The 18,541-nt window shown below is 43.3% G+C and overlaps 1 protein-coding gene across 25 annotated transcripts in view; it reads left to right on the plus strand.

Moving 5' to 3' along the window:
• Positions 1-18,541, plus strand: part of SYTL2 (synaptotagmin like 2) — a 107,739-nt gene that overhangs the window by 30,190 nt on the left and 59,008 nt on the right. For 13 of the 25 annotated variants that reach the window (XM_003365365.5, XM_003365364.5, XM_001490882.5 and 10 more), the window contains exon 2: positions 15,992-16,492. In XM_003365365.5, coding sequence (XP_003365413.3) covers positions 16,392-16,492 — 101 coding nt within the window. In that variant the 5' untranslated portion in view covers positions 15,992-16,391. Of the gene's footprint in view, positions 1-15,420; positions 15,462-15,547; positions 15,590-15,991; positions 16,493-18,541 lie in introns of those variants that run through there. The other 12 variants (XM_070274229.1, XM_070274241.1, XM_070274227.1 and 9 more) reach the window with 2 other exon arrangements.

Here is an 18,541-nt window from a genome sequence, read left to right on the forward strand (position 1 = left end):
CAACATTGTACAAATGGGAGCTATTATTATTGCTGTGAGCCAAACTCAGTCCTACTTCTTAATAATTGTATCCTTAGTGCCAAGCCCGTCCCAGACAGGGGACACTCTCAGTGAGAAAGGAGGAAGATGGGAGGGACAGAAAAAAGGGAAGGAAGACTTTTGTCAGTTTTTATATCCTTTTTTCCTAATTATCATTCTCTCCTTCAGTATAGCTATATCTTATGAAAACTGTTTCGTTTCTAAAAAGGCGTTTTGCATTGGGCAGCAGGATGACCTTTTTCCTCCAATAGTCATCTTCGACATCTCTTTCTCCCTCAACCAGCTTGGCAGCTAGCTGGTGTTTGAATTCATTTTGGCCATTTGCTTTTATGCCTCTGAGAAAAAAAAGATTAGACAAGTGGAAGATATCTGAGTGCTTAGAGACCAAATGCCTCATTTTACAGGTGAGGTCACCCAGAAACCAAGAGTTTCAGTCATTAGTGGCAGAGCAAGGACCAGAACCCCGGTCTTCGGCTGCTCCTCCAGGCAGGACACACGCTGACCCTAGCTAGTGAAGTGTTGATGATCATTTTTGCCTGCTTTTGGAGGGTATTTTAAGAATTGACTAGTACTATAAAGTCCTTTCCCAGATCAGTGCAAGGATTGTTGTTGTTCCTGAGAGTTTAGGAAAAATGGATGTGCTGAGGCTGCAACATCATACTCCTGGCCTGCTCTCCATGCATCAGGAGTTTGTTTATATATGCTGGTAAATTGAGGTCACATAAAAAATAAAAATCCCTTTGTAACTGGTTGCATTACACATCAAGTTTAACAACATTCTGTACTGGAAAGCCCAGTGTTTTGGGTGTGTAGGGGTTTGAGGGAAACTGCAGCCCTTCTTTGCACCTTTGGGTTCCTTCTCAGGGCACTTGTGTCCCTGGCCCGTCCTTCCACCTTTACCACAGCTCTTCCAAGTGTCTTGGAGAGAACTTTGGAACTAGGCAGACCTGGTTCAAATCCCAACTCTGCAGCTTAGAGAAGATATGGGTTTAGGCAAGTCCCTTAATCTCCATGAACTTCGGTTTCTTCATCTGTAAAACACAGATGATACTGCCTACTCTGCTGGTTTGCCTTACGGTGTAGAGATACTGTGTGTAAAGATGGAAGAAGGCATTGGAGGGAGAGAATGTCTGTTTCTTTTCCAGTTCTTCTATCAAGTCCAAGTTCTACCTATTAATTAACTTAGTTTTTTATCTCATAATACATGCACATATCTTAGTAGTTAATAAGCCATTTTGTTTTTCTACACACGATCACATTCTTTCTTGCTGCTTTTCATCTGATTTTCCAGGACTTGGCTGAGAATTTTCAGAAAGCTTAGTGTATAATTTATCCCTTTTGGAGATTTTCCTTCCTCTTGGTGAAAACAAAACAAAACAAAACCAAAAACCCATCAAGTTGGGCATCATTTCTAAATTTGACTCTCCTTTTTAAAAAACTGTGGTTCAGTTGGTTTAAAGAGAGGTTTCTCAGGGACAAATGTAATGTATATTTTCAATTCCACAAAGATTATGTCACAATTCCAAACGGCTATATATATTTTTTCCTAATAAGGTAAAGGCTTGGAGATAGTTTACTTTCTTGATTTTTGAACAGAGACAATATTCCTTTAAAAAAAATGAATCCATTTCTGGTCTTTTGGAATAACACTATAAAATGCATGTGGTACTTTGGTGGAATTTGTCACAGTATCAGCAAACATTGAATGGCAGGCACAGGGTCGGGTACTGGGAATACAGAGGAGATGGATGTGTCATCTCTATCTTCAGGGAGCACCCAGGCCTGTGAGGAAGACAGATAAGTAAACAGACAGTTGGTATAAAATGCAGAGTCCAATGAGACCACAGCGGAGAAGACTCTCACCCAACTCATCATCTTCCCAGAGGAGATGACGCCTGGACTGTGTCTTGAAAAATGAGTAGGAATTTAAGAGGCTGGGAAACAGGCAGAGGTTGCTGCATGTTCTAAAGGCACAGAGGTGTCAGAGGAAAATTTAAGGAACCTCAAGTTATGGTGTAGGGGAAAATGGAGAGGAAGGCAGAGGGCAGATTTGGAGGGGCCCAAGTAACACTGGGTGGTTTGAATTTTATCTTGAAAGCAGTGAGGGAGCCATTGACTGTCCCTCCCAGGGAGTTTTACACCCAGAGAAGACCTTAGAGGTCAGAGTCTAGCACTTCACTTTACAGATTTGGAAACTGAGGCCAAGGAAGGGGAAGTGACGTCTTCATGGCCACACAAGTAGTTAGTGACTGATAGATAGTGTATATCTTTATACAGCCCACTGGGGCCTTGGGAGCCTTCACAATGAAATTTCAGTCTTGACCTTGTGAAGGCAGATTCTCACAGGAACATTTGGCCAAGGATTTATCATGGGGACTGCATGGTTTGGGCTAATGACCCCAGCATGCCTTTTTGCATATTATTTCCTTTAAAGGAAAGGCCATTGCTAGCTAGAAATGCTCTTTGGCTATATTTAGGCTGTGTGGTAGGGGGAATTAGTGGAATTCCTAAGGTCAGCTCCAGCTGTTTTTCTCCAAAAGACCAGCTGAATTTTTCATGAGATTTTCTCGTTAGGCTTTTACCCTTCTGTGAGGCATTGTATTGAGTCCGAGTCAGCCTGTCTTGGGAAGTAAATAAAGAGACTAGAGTTTGGGGAAAATTAAACTGGGGTAGGGTTGGTTGCTGCCCTTTTTAATATTAAGCACTAGTTAATGTTAAAAGTGCTATCTTAGATGTGGTTGGTCGGTCATTTCTTACACCTCCTTGATCATAGTGAAGGTCCTTCTGGATTACAACAACTACCTTGAATGAGGGTTGGATTTTGAAGATTCCGGGATGTCATATAGATAAAGGTTCTGACATGATGCCTGGGCAGAGATGGTGCTGACTAATTGTGTGGTAGTTACCCTGAATGGCACCTTTCATTCAGGAATATCATCTCAGAACACTTTACAGATATCCAGTCAGATATTCCTTAAGACTCCTGTGAGGGGAGCTTGCCTGGTTATTTGGCATCTACAATTATAATACTGCTCTATTGTGTCTCAGGGACTGTATGAAGGCAGGTGAAATGAAAGCTTTCTTAATTTCTTCTAGAATTCACTATGAACTCTTCCTCTTATCCAATCTTAGGGATGTCTGCTTGGAGCTCATGCTGTGTTAGAGGCCGGATGGATAAAAATAATTGGGTCACATTTTGCAGTTTACAAATTGTCTTTCCATACATGGTCTCATTGGCCCTCCTAGTGATTCAGCAAGGGAAGTGGGCAGTGGTTAGTCCCAATTTAGAAATGAGGAAACTGGGGATCAGGTAGGTGCCATGTTTGTGGTCACCAAGCTACTAAGTGGGTGACTAGATTTCAAACCAGATCTTATGTCTTTACATCTTACGTTCTTTCCCCTTCATGATGATGCCAACTGGATGGAGGAAAAAAAGGACCAAGTTTCTCCTCTAGCATAAAAGTGGTTTAAGGAATGACTGCCTTTAAAGGAAAATAATTCTGTTGCATACTCAACTGAGGAATGAAGGAAAATCTCAGGATTGCTAAACATGATGGAGTAAAAGTGAACTTTGTCCCATTAACTCTTGAACAACAGCTGTTTTCTAAGCTAGATCTCAATGACATGAAAATAACAATGTATAACTTGCGCTAATGAAAACAATGCTCGTTTATTATTGTTGGTTTGGATGAATAGTAGTTTAGAGGCATTAACCAAAGAGAGTGGGTTGCGCATCTTAAGAATTCTGTCTAACACTGATCATCAGAGAGAGAACCAGTGTACTTCTCCCCTGCTCTCTGGAATGGAAAAAAATGAGGCCAGCAATACGACACAGACAAGAGGAAGCCTGAAGAGATGCTCCCCAAAACTTCAGTGACTTATTCAATATTTAAAAGTTTTTGTTTTGTTTTTGCTGAGGAAGATTGGCCCTGAGGTAATATCTGTTGCCAGTCTTCCCTCTTTGTTTGAGGAAGACTGTCCCTGAGCTAACATCTGTGCCAATATTCCTCTATTTTGTATGTGGGCATGATGAGTGATGTGTAGGTCTGTGCCCAGGATCTGAACCTATGAACCCTGGTGCCAAAGTGGAGCACGTGAACTTAACTACTACACCACCAGGCCAGCCCCAAAAGTTTTTTTCACTACTATATGCAAAGTACTGTGTGGCTACAAAAATGAAGGGACATAAATACTTCCCTTAGGCATCATGAAGTGGGAATTTTATGTGTATATAAGTTACTATAACGTTTATGTAATTATTGCATACTTATTGTGTTAGACACCTGCATATGAAGTTTAATCTTCTCAATAACACAAGAAGATAGGTATGATGCCCATTTTACAGATGAGAAGCTGGAGGCTCAGAGAAGCTAAGTAACTTGCACAAGAGGGTCACTTTGTACTCAGTCCTATCTGACTCTAGAGCCTGTGCCCTTTTCTACTACAGATGACAGAGGTACAAATGAGTGCCATGAGGGCTCAGTGAAGGCATTCTTGCCAGCTTGTAGAAGGGATATTTGTGAGGGGAAAAGGGCTGCAGGAGCAGCTTTATGGAGGAGGTGTCATTTCACCTGGGACTTGAGTGATGGGTACATTTTGGATGCGTGCAGATGTAAGAGAAAGACATTCTAGGTGGGGAGAACAGCAAGAACAAAGGTCTGGCGATGATAGTGTTCAAGGTGGTATTGAGGAGCGGTTTGGCTGGAGTTCATGGGGTAGGAAGGGGTCCATGGGAAATAAGATTGGATAGCGAGCTTGGAACCAGAAGGATGTATTGACTAGGATAAGGAATTTGGACTTACACTGCCTTCAGGGAAGAACTAGGAAAGGTTTTTATGTTGAGGTATGGCATGATCAAAGTGGGGCTTGGTAATATGAATCTAGCTGGATTGTATACTGTAGAAAGAAGTGAGGGAGTACCAGGAATGAAAGAAGCCATGTTCAGATACAATTACAGCTTTCTAAATGAGTAGTCGAAAAGGAGAGAAAAAAACTGGAAGGAGATTTCAGAGGTTCAATCAACTGAACCTGGCAACTGATTAGCTATGAGGCCAGGAGAGGAAAGCATCCACTTCTGTGTGGGGTTACAAGGATGTATGCATTTAGTCAATAGAGTTGCAGGCAACAAGCTGGGAATTCAGAGGTGAATAAGGCACATTATCTCTCCTCAGACTGTGTATTAGTTTCCTCTTACTGCTGTAAAAAATGGCCACAAACTTAGTAGCTTAAAACAACACCAATTTATTATCTTACAGTTCTGGAGGTCAGAAGTCTGAAATGGGTCTTATGGGATAAAAATCAAGAAGTTGTCTGAGCTGAGCTCCTGCTGGAGGCTCTAGGGGAGAATCCCTTTCCTTGTCTTTTCCAGCTGTTAGAGGCTGCCTGCATCCTGTGGCTCATGCCCGTCTTCAAAGCATATCCCTCCAACCTCTCTTCATCCTCGCAGCTGCTCTGGCTCCGTCTGACCTTCCTGCTTCCTTCTCATAAGGACCTTGTGATTACATTGGGCCTACCTAGATAATCCAGGATAATCTCCCCATCACAAGATCCTTAACTTCATCGCATCTGTAAAGTCCCTTTACTGTGGACCATATTCACAAGTCCCAGGGATTAGGATGTGGACATCTCTGGAGGACCATTATTCTGCCTACCACAGAGAGTTAACACATACATCTAGGGAAGATAATTTGCCAAACTTTTTAGTACTGCTCTTATAAATTTTCTTGGATTTTTCTCCATGCCTTTGAATTATCTTGCTTTTTCCCTCTATTCTCTTTTTTCTTTCCTTAATTTATTCGATAAATGAGGCACCTGCTATGTGCCAGGCACCGGGTTAAGTATCTCTCTGCCTACCACTAGAGGATGAATTAGATGATGTCTGTTAGTGCAGAACCAGAGACCAAGATGTCAGACTCTTGACTTCTGATTTTCTAAAGCTGAGGTCCAGGCCTAAAATGGGAAGATTTAGAAGAATTCTTGGTAATTTAAGAATGGGATCCCCCTACCCAACCTCTCTACTACCTATCCCTCATCTCAAATTTAGCAGAATTTTTATCTCCTCAAAGGCCTGTGGAGTGGGGGGAAGGATGCTTGCAGAAACCAGGAATTTGACTCCTTCTTAAAATGGTGCGGGAGGTTAGAAGATGGCAGACAGTCTAATAAGGTAAATAGAAAAAGCAGCAGTAACGCTCCAACCTCAAGGTGGCGGGGGAAAGGTGACTGAGTCAGCGAAATGATGGAGATTTATTGTCAACAGGTGTTTATGGAGCGCTAACTATGTCCCAGACCATTTCACTTGAATCCTAATGTCATCCTCACAATAACCGTGTAATGTAGGTTTTGCTGCCCACATGGTACAGACCAAGAAACAAACCTGGAATCCTTAAGGGAACTGCCAAAGAACTAATAAAAGATCAATCCCCTTCTAATCTTTTAACTCCAAAACCTGTATATTCCACTCCACCCCCCGAGAGTGAGCGTGTCCTCAAATTTTGTGCCTTAGCTGCTTCACTCTTAAGGAGTCCTCACTCTCAGGATGCTGCAGGTGCAGAGTTCTGTGCTCACACAACCTTGCCTCCTTATTTTGTGCCCCAGGGCACCTTGCCTGCCTCACCCCTAGGTCCTGGATTTGAGCAGGGACCAGAAATAGGAAAGGACCAGTTAGTCCAGTGGTCTCAACGCTGGCTGCACATTACATTCACCTGGACAGCGTTAAAAAGAAAAAAATCCCAGGTAGGGTCTGACCTCAGACCAGTTAAATCAGAATCATTGGGTGGGGGAAAGAGGGTGAAGAGATCTGGACATGGGTCTTTTTTTAAAAAGCTTGTCAGGTGATGCTGTTTTACAGCCAGGTTTGGGAACCCCTGAGTTAGTACATTTGGAGAGAGTCCCTCACTCCCAGGCCGGATAGGCATGTACATGAGTGTACCAAAAGTGAGGCTGAAGGTAGTCCTTTTAAAGTCTGAGTTGGTGATTGCTACAGTTCAGTTAACTTTATGATTCTGGGTTTAATTCCAGCCTAGTTAATAAATCAGCTGGTTCCGCCACTGCTTTCCTCTGAATTTGAAACCTAGAAAATAATTAAATCTAGAATTTGTCTGTATTGCCTGCTGTCATCAGCATGCTGGTTTCAGGGGTGCTGTGGAATGCAACCCGACCCATTTATTAGCTGATTTGCAAACCCTTACTTCGGTTGAAATTGTATATATCTCAGAAGATAAAGAAGGTCTCCTGAGTTTGCCAGCTCTCACGTTAGGTGGCTATGTGACCTTAAGCAATTGTTCTAACCCCTTTGCGTCTCAGCTTCCTCATCTGCACAGAGCACTAGTTATGACTCTTATTCAGCGGTTACTTTGTTTTTGTGTTTGCTCTTGTTACAGCCAGAAAGCTGGATAGACCAAATGAACGTACTTTGACAGGTTGCTGTGCTCTTTAACCAGTCATCAGCCATTTCTGACCTTGTGGGAATCCTTTACAGCTGTGATTCCCAAACCTGGCCACACGTCTGCATCATGGGGGAATGTTTTTTAAAAGTGCAGATTTCTGGGCCTTGGCTCTGAAGATTTGGTTCAGTAGGTCTTGAGCAATGTCTGGCTCATCAGCCAGATTTGGATACAAGCAATAGTGAATATAATTAAAGTGATAGAACTCCCAAGTTCGGTATCACTATAGAGTGTACAGTTGACAGAGTTCGTATGTCTTCAAGGAAGCCTTCCCGGGCTCCCCAAGACTACGTTAAGCCCTATGGTTAAAAATTTTGTAGCACACAGCTCTCCTGCTTTGCAGGACTTCTCGGTCTTGTTCAGCATTGTCCTCCTTTCCAGAATATGAGCTCAGAGGGCAGGGACTGTGTACACTATCAGACCTTTTGGGACATACAACTTACCCTCTTCCAGAAATGAGGTCTGGGACTATGGTGAATGCTCTCATTCCAAGGGAAGAGGAAGTTCCTCTCTGGCATTTTGAACTTCGCCAAGGCTCCTGGTGCTTCCCAAGCTGGGTAATCAATGAGAGCATTGGCTTTTACAGCAGCTCCATGCAATGTCAGACAAACCTTGTTCTGTGTCTTAAAGTTCCTTCTTGATGTGTTGTCAGAGGTAAGTCATCCCTTTTGTAGATTGCCATCCTTTTTTTAGAATCGATTTGAGTTTTCAACCCAAGTGTGAAGTTTAAAATGAATTTCCATCTTTTTCCCCAGCTCCCTTCTTTCTTCCCTGTTTTTATCTTTTGGGGAATCCTGATATACCAAGAAAATAAATATTGAAAGGTTGGTTCTGGCACATTTATCAAGACTGGAAAATGTGAAAAATTTAGGTTCAAATTCCTACCCTTGGCATTTCAGGTCCCTTGGGGTCAGACCCCAGGTACTGTTTACCCATTTATACCCTGTATCCACTTTCCAGTCTTCTTTTCGAATATCTTTATGGTTTCATGGCCCAGTGCTTTTGCCCAGAATGCCCCCTCCCTTATTCTCAGCCTTCAGGGCTCACCTCATTTTATCTCCTTCCTAAATCCCTGTGGCCCCAACACTTGGTTGTGCCTCCTTCATTAGGAGTTAACACAGCATTTGTACAAGGGTTAGCATTGTGTGATACTATCTTCCTTGTGTAGTCTTGCCTTCGGTTGGGGCTTGATTGAAATATTTGTCTCCTTTGGGCACCATAAGTCTGCACTTGAGACCTAAGAATGGTAGGAGGCGAGCTTTTCAGAAGTCCAGGGATATTATCATAAGGTTTGAATGGGATATTAAGGGGTAGGGGGAATTGTCACATATAAGGAGTCTTTCCTTCTCCCCATTTTCTTCATTCTTTGAGATCACCAAGACAGTCTATGGGAAGCATTAGCTGTCAGTCACATCAGCCCGGAGTTGAAGGAGTTGAATGAAGTCTTCCACCTTTAGAAGAATCCTCACAAAAGTGAAAGCTTTGTATCTTGAATGTGCCTGTCAGTTCTGATTTTCCAGTTGTTCCCTATGAAAAAATATAACAGAAATTTATAAGGTAACAAGCTATTTCTTATTCCATCTATGTCCTTTCATTTGTCCACTTCTTCGTAGCTTCATTTGTTCGTTTTATTCATTCAACTCATATTTTTTGAGAACCTACCTTGAATCAGCACAAGACAATTAATTATTCTTTCCTCTTAAGAAGTACAATTTAGGCAATACGTTAGATTGACTAATTTGCATATTTTTTAATAGAGTGAAAAAAGCCCAGACTATACAGAAACAAGAAAATATTCATGTATTATTGTTTTCTGATGGTGCTGTGGACAAAGTTTGCTGTTCATATAAACACATTTCTATGTAAGCATATAACGAAGTATTCTGATTGAGGGTAAACATATAAAGTAGGTTCTTTTAGTAATAGTTTCTGGTTCCGGGGATCTCTACCTCTCTTAGAGGCTAATGGGCATGTTATAAACACTTGCATGTTGACACAGGTGCCTTTTTTCCCTCTGTCCCATGCTTGTCCTCTTTTCCATGTTTGTCCATAAAACAAACCCAAAGGACCCAGTCATTTTCCTATTCCTAACAAGCTGTGCATAGAAGACCATGCCATGCTTTGAGGGCCAATGCATGTTGCTTATAGGAAATGACAAAGAGGAAAGTAGAATATACTGAAGGAAGAACAGCAGGGTAGAAAGAGAACTGGGCTTGGAGTCAGGCTAGTCTCATCTTTGTCCCTAACTATTTGTGTGATGTCTCTGAGAATAAGGGGGGTGGTGATGTAATGAAAGATTACAAACTGTGGCTTTAGAGTCTTAGAGCCCTGGGTTCAAATCACATTCTAGTTGAGCGACCATAGGCAAGTTACCTCCTCGAGCCCAATGTTACCTGCACGATGTGGAGAATAGCTGCCCTGCTGGTTAGGGAGAGTGATTCACTGAGATCACACATGTGAAGCACTTAACACCACCTGCTCGTTTTTCAGTCCGGAGAAAAATGACCAAGATCATGAGAGCCTTAGAAAGCATCATGTGAGGAACACCCGAGGAAAGGAGAAGTTCTCTTCCCCTCAGCAAAGGAGATTCAGGGAGAACATGAAAGCTGTCTTTCTTTTAAACTGTGGTGTGAAAGGGAGAGTGAGCTGAGGGGGGCAGGGCAAATGAGAGGCAAAATGTGGAAATTACGGGCAAGTTCAACCATAGTGCACACTGAGCCTGAGATGTGGAGCAGCCCAGCAGGGGAATTGGTGGCTCTGGGCTTGGGTGCCCTGGCAGTGTGGCCTTGTGGTTTGATGACTGCCAGTTTTGTATGCAATGAGATCTTTCCACTGGGAGGGAGGTGAGCAAGGTTCTCTGGTTTTCCCACTCCACTTGTTCCTCCCTAGGCTTCTCCTGAACCATCTGTGAGTTATCCCATTTGTTCTTTGTTGCTTCTGTGAACTAGGAAGTTTCTAAAGCATTTGGTTTTATACATGATGGTTTGTCACCTCTGGGGCGGGGGGAGCCCCTTATTTGATCAGGCCTGTTTTTGTCCAGCACCATTCTCCCCAACCCCACCCCAACTCAAGCATATTTGTTCCTGCTCTCCTTCTGCCTCCCAGATTTTTCTCTCAAACCTTCATTCTTGATGTCATGGGACTGTCAGAACAATTTGCTTCTCTTCTGAAAACCTCATCATGTGAGAGTCACTACTTACTCGAGCAAGTTTTCCTCCCCTCCCTTGGGGTCTGCAGGCTTCTGTACAACAACAGCTGTCTGGGGAAGGAAAAGGGGCTGTTTGGGCTCCTCCTTGCAGCAGAGAGCATTGGGGAGCAAACCCTGTTTTTAGTCAGGCTTTAACCTGGGTTTGGTCAGGCAAAATGATTGAGATTAGGGCTACCAGCCTAGCTCTTCTCTTTGTTGCCATCAAAAGTAAGCACCAACTGTTTGGGGGCCTTGGTTTCTCTCTCCAGCTTAACTTTTGGACAGTTGACAAGGAGAAGAGTATTGGCCTTTATAGATGTGGCGTAGCGTGGCTAACACATGGAAAATTTGGATTAAGCACAGTCTGCATATGGAGCCCTCAAATTTCCCTTTTGTGCTGTTGCTCCTACTGCTGTTCATTCCTTATTTGTCCTTGACCGTGTCCTACATTCTGGCCAGAGCTTCACAATAATCTCCATAAGGAAGGGAAGGTAGGAACGAATGTACCCGTCATACAGATGGGAAAACTGAGACTTGGAGAAGTTGTGTGATTTATGTAAACCACAAAGTCATGCAAATGACCTGGAGCTGAAACTCAATGAATAATATGGATCTGATCTTTCAATTATGGGCCCTAGAGGCAGGTTCATGTTAAAAGAGAAGTGGAAGCTCAATTCCCTCCCACCTCTGGCCATGTATTAAATACTTGAGTGCCTAGTAGATGCAAGTAACTGGCAGGTGCTGGGGATACAAAGCTCTGAGAGGCCTTGCTCATAAACTAGTGGGGGACAAACGCGAGTAGACGCAGATTCAAGACAGCATGATGAGTGTTCTGACTGAGGAAGTTAGGTGCTAATGGAGCACGCTGGAGGGATGCCTAACCTGGCCTTGAGAGGTTAGGGAAGGCTTCTGTGCAATAAGTGACATCCAGGACCCAAGAGATATTAGCTCAGGAAAGAATGTTCCAGGAGGAAGGAACAGCATATGCAAAGGCCTGAAGGCAAAAGGAACTGAAAGAGTTCAGTGTGGCTGAGGCCTAAGGAAAAGAAAGCAGGCACTAGTTCACATAACAGTCCTGCAGGCCACGTTAAGGACTGAGCATTAGCCAATGGGCAAGGGGAAGTTGGTGCAGGGTTTTAAGCCTGGGAATATGGCTTAGTCAGAGCTGAGTTTTGGGAAAATCCCTCAGCAGCATGTGGAGGATGGGTGGGAGGGAGGGGTGAACTAAGGAGAACTTTTTGCTCACCCCAGGGAGCTGCTCCTTCTGTGACATCAGGAATCCCTGTTGCCAAAATTCATCCCTCCCAGTTTTTGCACTGAGGTTGCCCCATGCTGACTGCCAGCTGTGGGCCAGTGATTCTTTTATGCTTAAGCAGAGAATGAGGGTTCATAGCCAAACAGAAGAGTTTTGTTCTGCTTCCCCAGTTTGAGGAATCTGTGTAGGGGGAGAATTATATGAGGTGTTGGCATTGAGGTGGCTTAATCTGACAAAGCCACTGGCAAAGGCCAGCCCCACCACACACAAGCTTGGTGGCAGACCCCTTCCTGAGCCTTACGCTCCTCAATTGAAGAACACAGATAATAAAATACCTGCCTCAGATCTTTGTGAGCATCCTCTGAGAGAATACATGTGAAGTGCTGGGTGTGTAGGAGGTGCCCAGCAAATATTTATTCCCTTCTCTTTTTTTCTGCCTTTCCTTGATGCTGCTCCACCTCGGATTAAATCCTACAACCATTACAAAGCTTAATACCGTCTGATCGATTTCCCTCTGACCCGCTCCGTCCCGTCCTCCTCCTGGCACACTCTGGTGTTCCAACACTGGCCTCCTTGATGTTTCTTGAACACGCCAGACACACTTCCACCTCAGGACCCTCCAATATCTGTGTGGCTTGTTTCCTCATCTCTGTCAGGCTTTCATTCAAATGTCATCTTCTTAATGAGACCTACCCTAACCACTCTCTTTAAAACTCCAACTGCCCCAGCCTTATTCCCTTCCCTTCCCTGCTTTGTTTTCCTCTATGGCTCTTATCAACTTCCAGAAAGTTACGTAATTTATTTCATTTTTAAAAAATTATTATTTAGTTTTATCATTGTCTCCTCAAACTAGCATGTAAGCTCCACAAAGACAGGAAGTTTTTTTTCTGTCTTATTTATTGCCACATCACCAGTGCTTAGACCAGTGCCAGACACGTAACAGGCTCTCAGTAAATGTTTGTTGAATGAGTGAATGAAATGTTCAATTAGCTATCATGATAGATAACATCCAGAATATTGGGGGTTGGGGGAGCACCTGGTGATGAAGAGTCTTGATTGCCATCTGAGGGCCCTCCTGCAATCTGATTGGAGAGTGACTCCTGGCTACCCAATTAGGAGTCAAGGATTCCAGAATGAAGTATTGTCTTAATATGTATTTGAGTGGTCACTGTGGGCAGAAAGCAAAGGCCTACAGGAAGATAAGACAAAGGTGGTCAGAGTACCTGTCCCTAAGTCCATGCTTCATGGGGGAGATCAGAAAGAAACACAATGCAAAAGAGGAAAGGAGAATATGTAACCAAGTACACTCTCATTCAGCTGGATGGAACACAAGTATGAACTGCTTTGTCTTTAAAATGAGGACATTGCTCTTTGGCTCACTAGCAGCCTACTTCTAGGAAAAACTTTTAACCCTTGGAAACTCTTACACAGAAGCACTGATTAGCTTGTAGTTCTACTTGAAGGTGTGGAAACCAGCATTTCCCCCTTTAGCAACCCTGCCAGTTTCCACTGCTGGACAGCTGAAGTTGTTTTTCTCTTTTGTTCTCTTCCTGTCCCCTGCTCATTGAACTTAAAAACAATCTCCCATTGAACCATATGGCAGTGTAATGCCTCATCAGGGACATGGTTCCCAGAATGTGGCCTGAATCCATTTCCTTGCCAGCCTTTGAGATCTAAGGCGGTTACTACACATGAAAGAAAGCTACTGTATGAGGAAGAATTGGGATAGTCGTCCCCTGGTGAAGTTACATATTTGGATTAGGTTCATTCATCATTTACTCATTCACTTATTTGTCCACATTCAGAGACTCACAGTCAGAAGAGACTGAAGGAAGACAAATAATTATAGCAGGTGGTGTAGATATGGAGGAGAACATTTTTGTGTTAGTCAAGTTCTGGCTACAAAAGTCTTGTGTAACAACCCCAAACTTCTGTGGCTTCCAACAAGACATATTTATTTCTTCCTTCCATCTCTAAGGTCAGCTGGGGTGGTCCTGCTTCGGGTGCGTCAGGTTCTGGTCTAGCCTTGTATCTCTCTTTCTGGGACCCAGACTGAAGAAGTAATGGCTGCATGGGGCAAGCTCTTCTTGTGGCACATGGCAGGAGTATTCAAGAAGCCAAGCCAGACCACACAGGCACATATACAGCCTGTGCTTGCATCACATTTGTAAATTTCATTGACACCTTGATTTCGTTGTCATAGACCAAGCCCAACATCAGGAAGGTGGGGATGAACACTCTGCCTCCTCTAGTGGCGCAAGGCTGTATAGTTCTGTTTCAGGGAGGGAGTGAAGAGTTAGGAACAATAAGCAAATCTACTACAGCATTTAACTCTGGCTGTGGAAATTAGGGAAGGCTTCCTGGAGGTGGTAACTTTCATCTTGAAGAATGAATAGTTTTCAAGATGAGCAAGCAGGCAGTAACATACGCAAGTGCATACAATAGAAAAAGAGAAAAGGGGCCAGCCTGGTGGCATAGTGGTTAAGTTTGTGTGCTCTGCTTCAGTGGCCCAGGGTTTGCTGGTTTGGATCCCGGGTATGGACCTACACACTGCTCATCAAGGCATGCTGTGGCGGCAACCCACATACAAAATAGAGGAAGACTGGCACAGATGTTAGCTCAGTGACAGTTTTCCTCAAGCAAAAGGAGAAAGATGGGCAACAAATGTTAGCTCAGAGCCAATCTTCCTCATCAAAAAAAAAAATAAGAAGAAGAATGAAGTATTGTATTAATATTTATTTGAGTAGTCACTGTGGGTAATATGCAAAGAGCTGCAGGAAGATAAAGGTCATCAGAGTCCATACTTTCTGAGAGAGATGAGAAAGAAACATAATACAAAAGAGGAAAGGAAAATATATGACCAAGTACACTCTTAATGGATCAGACAAAAATGTGAACTCAGAAGGGAAGTTAGAATATATTTTTAGTAGCTATGTTTGGTACAGGATGCAAGATATGTGCTGCTTTATATTCATTATTCCACTTAATCCTTACTACTTGGGAGGGACGTCCTAATGTCAAGTAACTGCAAATGAGAAAACTGAGCTTCAGAGCGGGAGGTAACTTGCCTCATGGTTCATAGCTAGCAAGTGGCGGAGGGAGAACTTCCCAGGAGTTCTGTTTTGCTAAAACGAAGAATTCATTCATAAAAATTACTCACTAGTGTACTGACTCTATTTTATTCCTAAGTGGGGCTGCTTTAAAAGGTACTGAAAACCTGGATTTTAGTGTCTACTGTATATGCAGCACTGCTCTTGTTAAAGGACCCTGCTCCTGGAATAGATAATCTCTCAAGTCCCATCTAGCTGTGGCATTCTTCAGGTGTCACCTCTTGTCATTGCACATGGATTTAAGATGTCTCAAAGAAAATAGGATTCTTGCCCGTGGTCCAACTTGAAAGTGCTCCCTTTGGATGGTGGGGTGTCTTGAAATTCTGCCACTTCCTTTCCGCCAGTTTATATACACACACTAGTGTGTGCTTTTTCTCTTCAGAAATGAAGAGAGACAAGCTTGGTGAGTTTCTCCAGGACCAGCAAAGGTTAGAGATGGGACTGGGTGAAGAATAACAATTCCTACTATTGTGCAGCCTGCCTCTACCTAATATTAGCTCTCTTGTCATTACAGAGCACAGATATACTCCAGTGGAACATTCCTACTCATGGAGAAGTGAGCATTTGTGAATTTTTATTCCTAGTTTCTTACCCAAAATCACTTGACAACTGAAATCACATCTCCCTGGTCTTACTGACCATTAGCTTGACTTTTTAGCCTAGCATCCCATGAGTTTGCAGAGAGCAAACCAGCAACCATCCCTTTCCTCAGTGGATTGTTAAACATTGACAGGTGTTTTTCTGTGCTCTCCATCTTGGCAGTCTGGAATTGAGTTGAAGCATATTTCATGACCCATTTGCCATTTGCTCAGGAAGCTGGCAGAACTGGTTTCCCTGACTTCAGAGACCATCTCACATGGTCATTTTTTCCCCCAGTACATTTTAAATCTTGTAGTAATGAGCAATGCTATAGAAACTGGCTCTCACCGTCTGTGTTTACTGTCTCATGATTCCCCAGGTAGGTGATGCTCAGATACTGCTGCCTCTCGTCAAGTTGATGGCAAGGACGGAAGGAGAATAAACTGTGTCTAAGACTGGTCCAGAGAAGGAGTGTGAGTCGGAATGACACTGTAGGAACAAGTGATCTGTTTGGCAAGGAATGCAGCGTGCTTCTGGAAGTCTCCTCTCCACATCATCCCACAGACCACTACTTCTTCACAGGAAAGGGTGCTTAGGATTTTGCAATCAGCCACCTAAAACTTTTGCTGCACCAACGTAAGACTTTTGCTGCAGAACAGAACAAGATATTACTTCATTTTGTTTTTGCATCTTTTAACCATCAGGCTACAGTCATAGTTGTTTCGCTTTGAGAATTTTAAGCCAGACTTGTTGCTATTTTTTTGTGTAACCTTTTCAAAATGATCGACTTAAGCTTCCTGACTGAGGAGGAGCAAGAGGCCATCATGAAGGTTCTGCAGCGAGATGCTGCCCTGAAGAGGGTTGAAGAAGAGAGAGTCAGGTAAGGAGCTGGGGAGGTCCTTGCGCATGGGGGAAGCAGAGGCAGTCTGTAAGAAGATGAAACACTTTTTTTTTCTCGGCCATAAGTGGTAGTTCTGACTCAGAGCCTGAACTTATGGGTTCCAATTTTAGGTTTACTTCCTGGATGGAACTTTTTCCTCTTTGGTGCCTCTTAATTTATCCCATAGGACTCCTGCCAGAAATAGAGTCTTGATTAAAAACCTAAGTAAACTCTTTTAATTTATAGACACTGAATTAAAAAAAATGAAATGTATGAATGCATATCTACATCTATATATATATGGATGTGTGTATATTTGTATCTACTTTTTTTTTACTGAATCCTCTATTTTTTACTGAATCATGAACTAAATTAGAAATTTTTTAAAGAAGATAAATTGAGAAGTTGCTCACAGTTTTGCATACTTTCAGAAATGTTTGAGTTGGTTTTAACAACACTTGAAATTGGCTCTGACTGAGACAGTTTTTCATTTGTCTCTCGCAAGAAGGAGTGGCAGCTTTGACACACTGTCCTTGTTGGGAGGAACCCAGATGTCCCACATCAACGTTCCTACCACTTTCTACTCACTAGGGTAGAAGGAGCATGAGACCAGGTGGCTGAAAAGTTGGGCTTGAGTCCAGGCCCTGCCATCTATTGCCTATGTAATCTTGGGCTTTGAAGACAGTGAAAGGCTTCCAGAATGTGAGGTAGTAGTATTAATTGCATGATCCCCATCCCAGGAGTTATCCAAAAGGAACATAAGCCATGTTCTTGTTTCCTGGGACAAGGTTGATGAATAATGGATTTATTTGCACCGTTTCCCATATTTTGACCCTAACTGAACATGGATGCTTTATAAAAGAACATGCTGAAATTCACTTAAAGCCCTCCAGAGTATCCATTTGTGGCTACTAATACTAACTCATTTATAGACAGTGCTTAACAAATTAACAAATCATTAACAAATGACAGTGATTAACAAATTGCAAAGGGCATTCTTCTGAGCTCACAACACTCTTGGGCAGTTAGTGGGGCTGGGTGGGATACAATTACACGCACTTGATGTGTGAGGAAGTTGACCTTGAGACAGGTCAGGTGACTTGCTCAAGCTGATACAACGCATAGGTGTCAGAAGTGAGAACCAAATCCTGTTCTTCAGGTACTCATTCACTAACTCCAGCTCCTCTCCCTGAGAAAACAATGGCAGACAGCCCATCCTGGGACCTGGCCGTGGAGAATGGGGTGGCTGTCTTGGTGTGAGGTAGGACACTGAGCTGTGATGGTGTCAGGAGGTGCCTGTTGGTAGTGGGGATCATGAGAATGGGGTTCCTTACTTGTCAGACTCCCCCCTACAAGTCACTCTCAGTGCTCCAGGCACCTGGATAGGGCTCTGCTCCCCATTCTCGGCAAGTGGGGTACCTTGAGCAGTTTCCCCAGGACAGGCAAGAATTTACACTAATCCACGCTCAGAGCCTCTTGGTAGCATTAATCCTTTACCCATTCAGTTTATAAGGCCCTTTCATGAATGTTATCCTCTTATGTTCCTAACAACAACCCTGAGATTTGGCGAGGCAAGGATCATTATACCCATTTTAGAAATAAGTGGAGGGCCAGCACAGAGAAAATATTGGTTGATTCTTAAAGCATAGTGGGAGTTTCTTTATCCTCCCAGTAGACAAGATGGAGAGAAAGCAGTGGAGCGGGGAGGGCACTGGGTTCCTCTTCCCACCTCGGTAAATGGGGACTGTGAATATGGGATTGCCGCGAGCACCTTCGATTCCTGCCGCTAACGAGGTGTTATTGTGTTCTGCAATTCTCCCTCCTCTCTCTAGCCAGGTTATGAAGAGAGATTCATCCTCCCTCCCTTTTATATTTTCTTGGCCCTTAGGAGTCCAGGCTGCTGAGTCTTCCAAGGAGTTCTGTGTTTCTGTGTGAATAGAGTGGAGGTATTTCTCGGACACCTGCAGTAGTTGATGAAAATATCCTCAAAAATGCAAAGTTCTGCCTGGAACTGGGCCTTGTAAGGGGTGTGAGTGTGTAGCCTCTGGC

This window comes from Equus caballus, chromosome 7 (assembly GCF_041296265.1).
Source record: "Equus caballus isolate H_3958 breed thoroughbred chromosome 7, TB-T2T, whole genome shotgun sequence".
In the NCBI taxonomy this organism is placed as follows: Eukaryota; Metazoa; Chordata; class Mammalia; order Perissodactyla; family Equidae; genus Equus; species Equus caballus.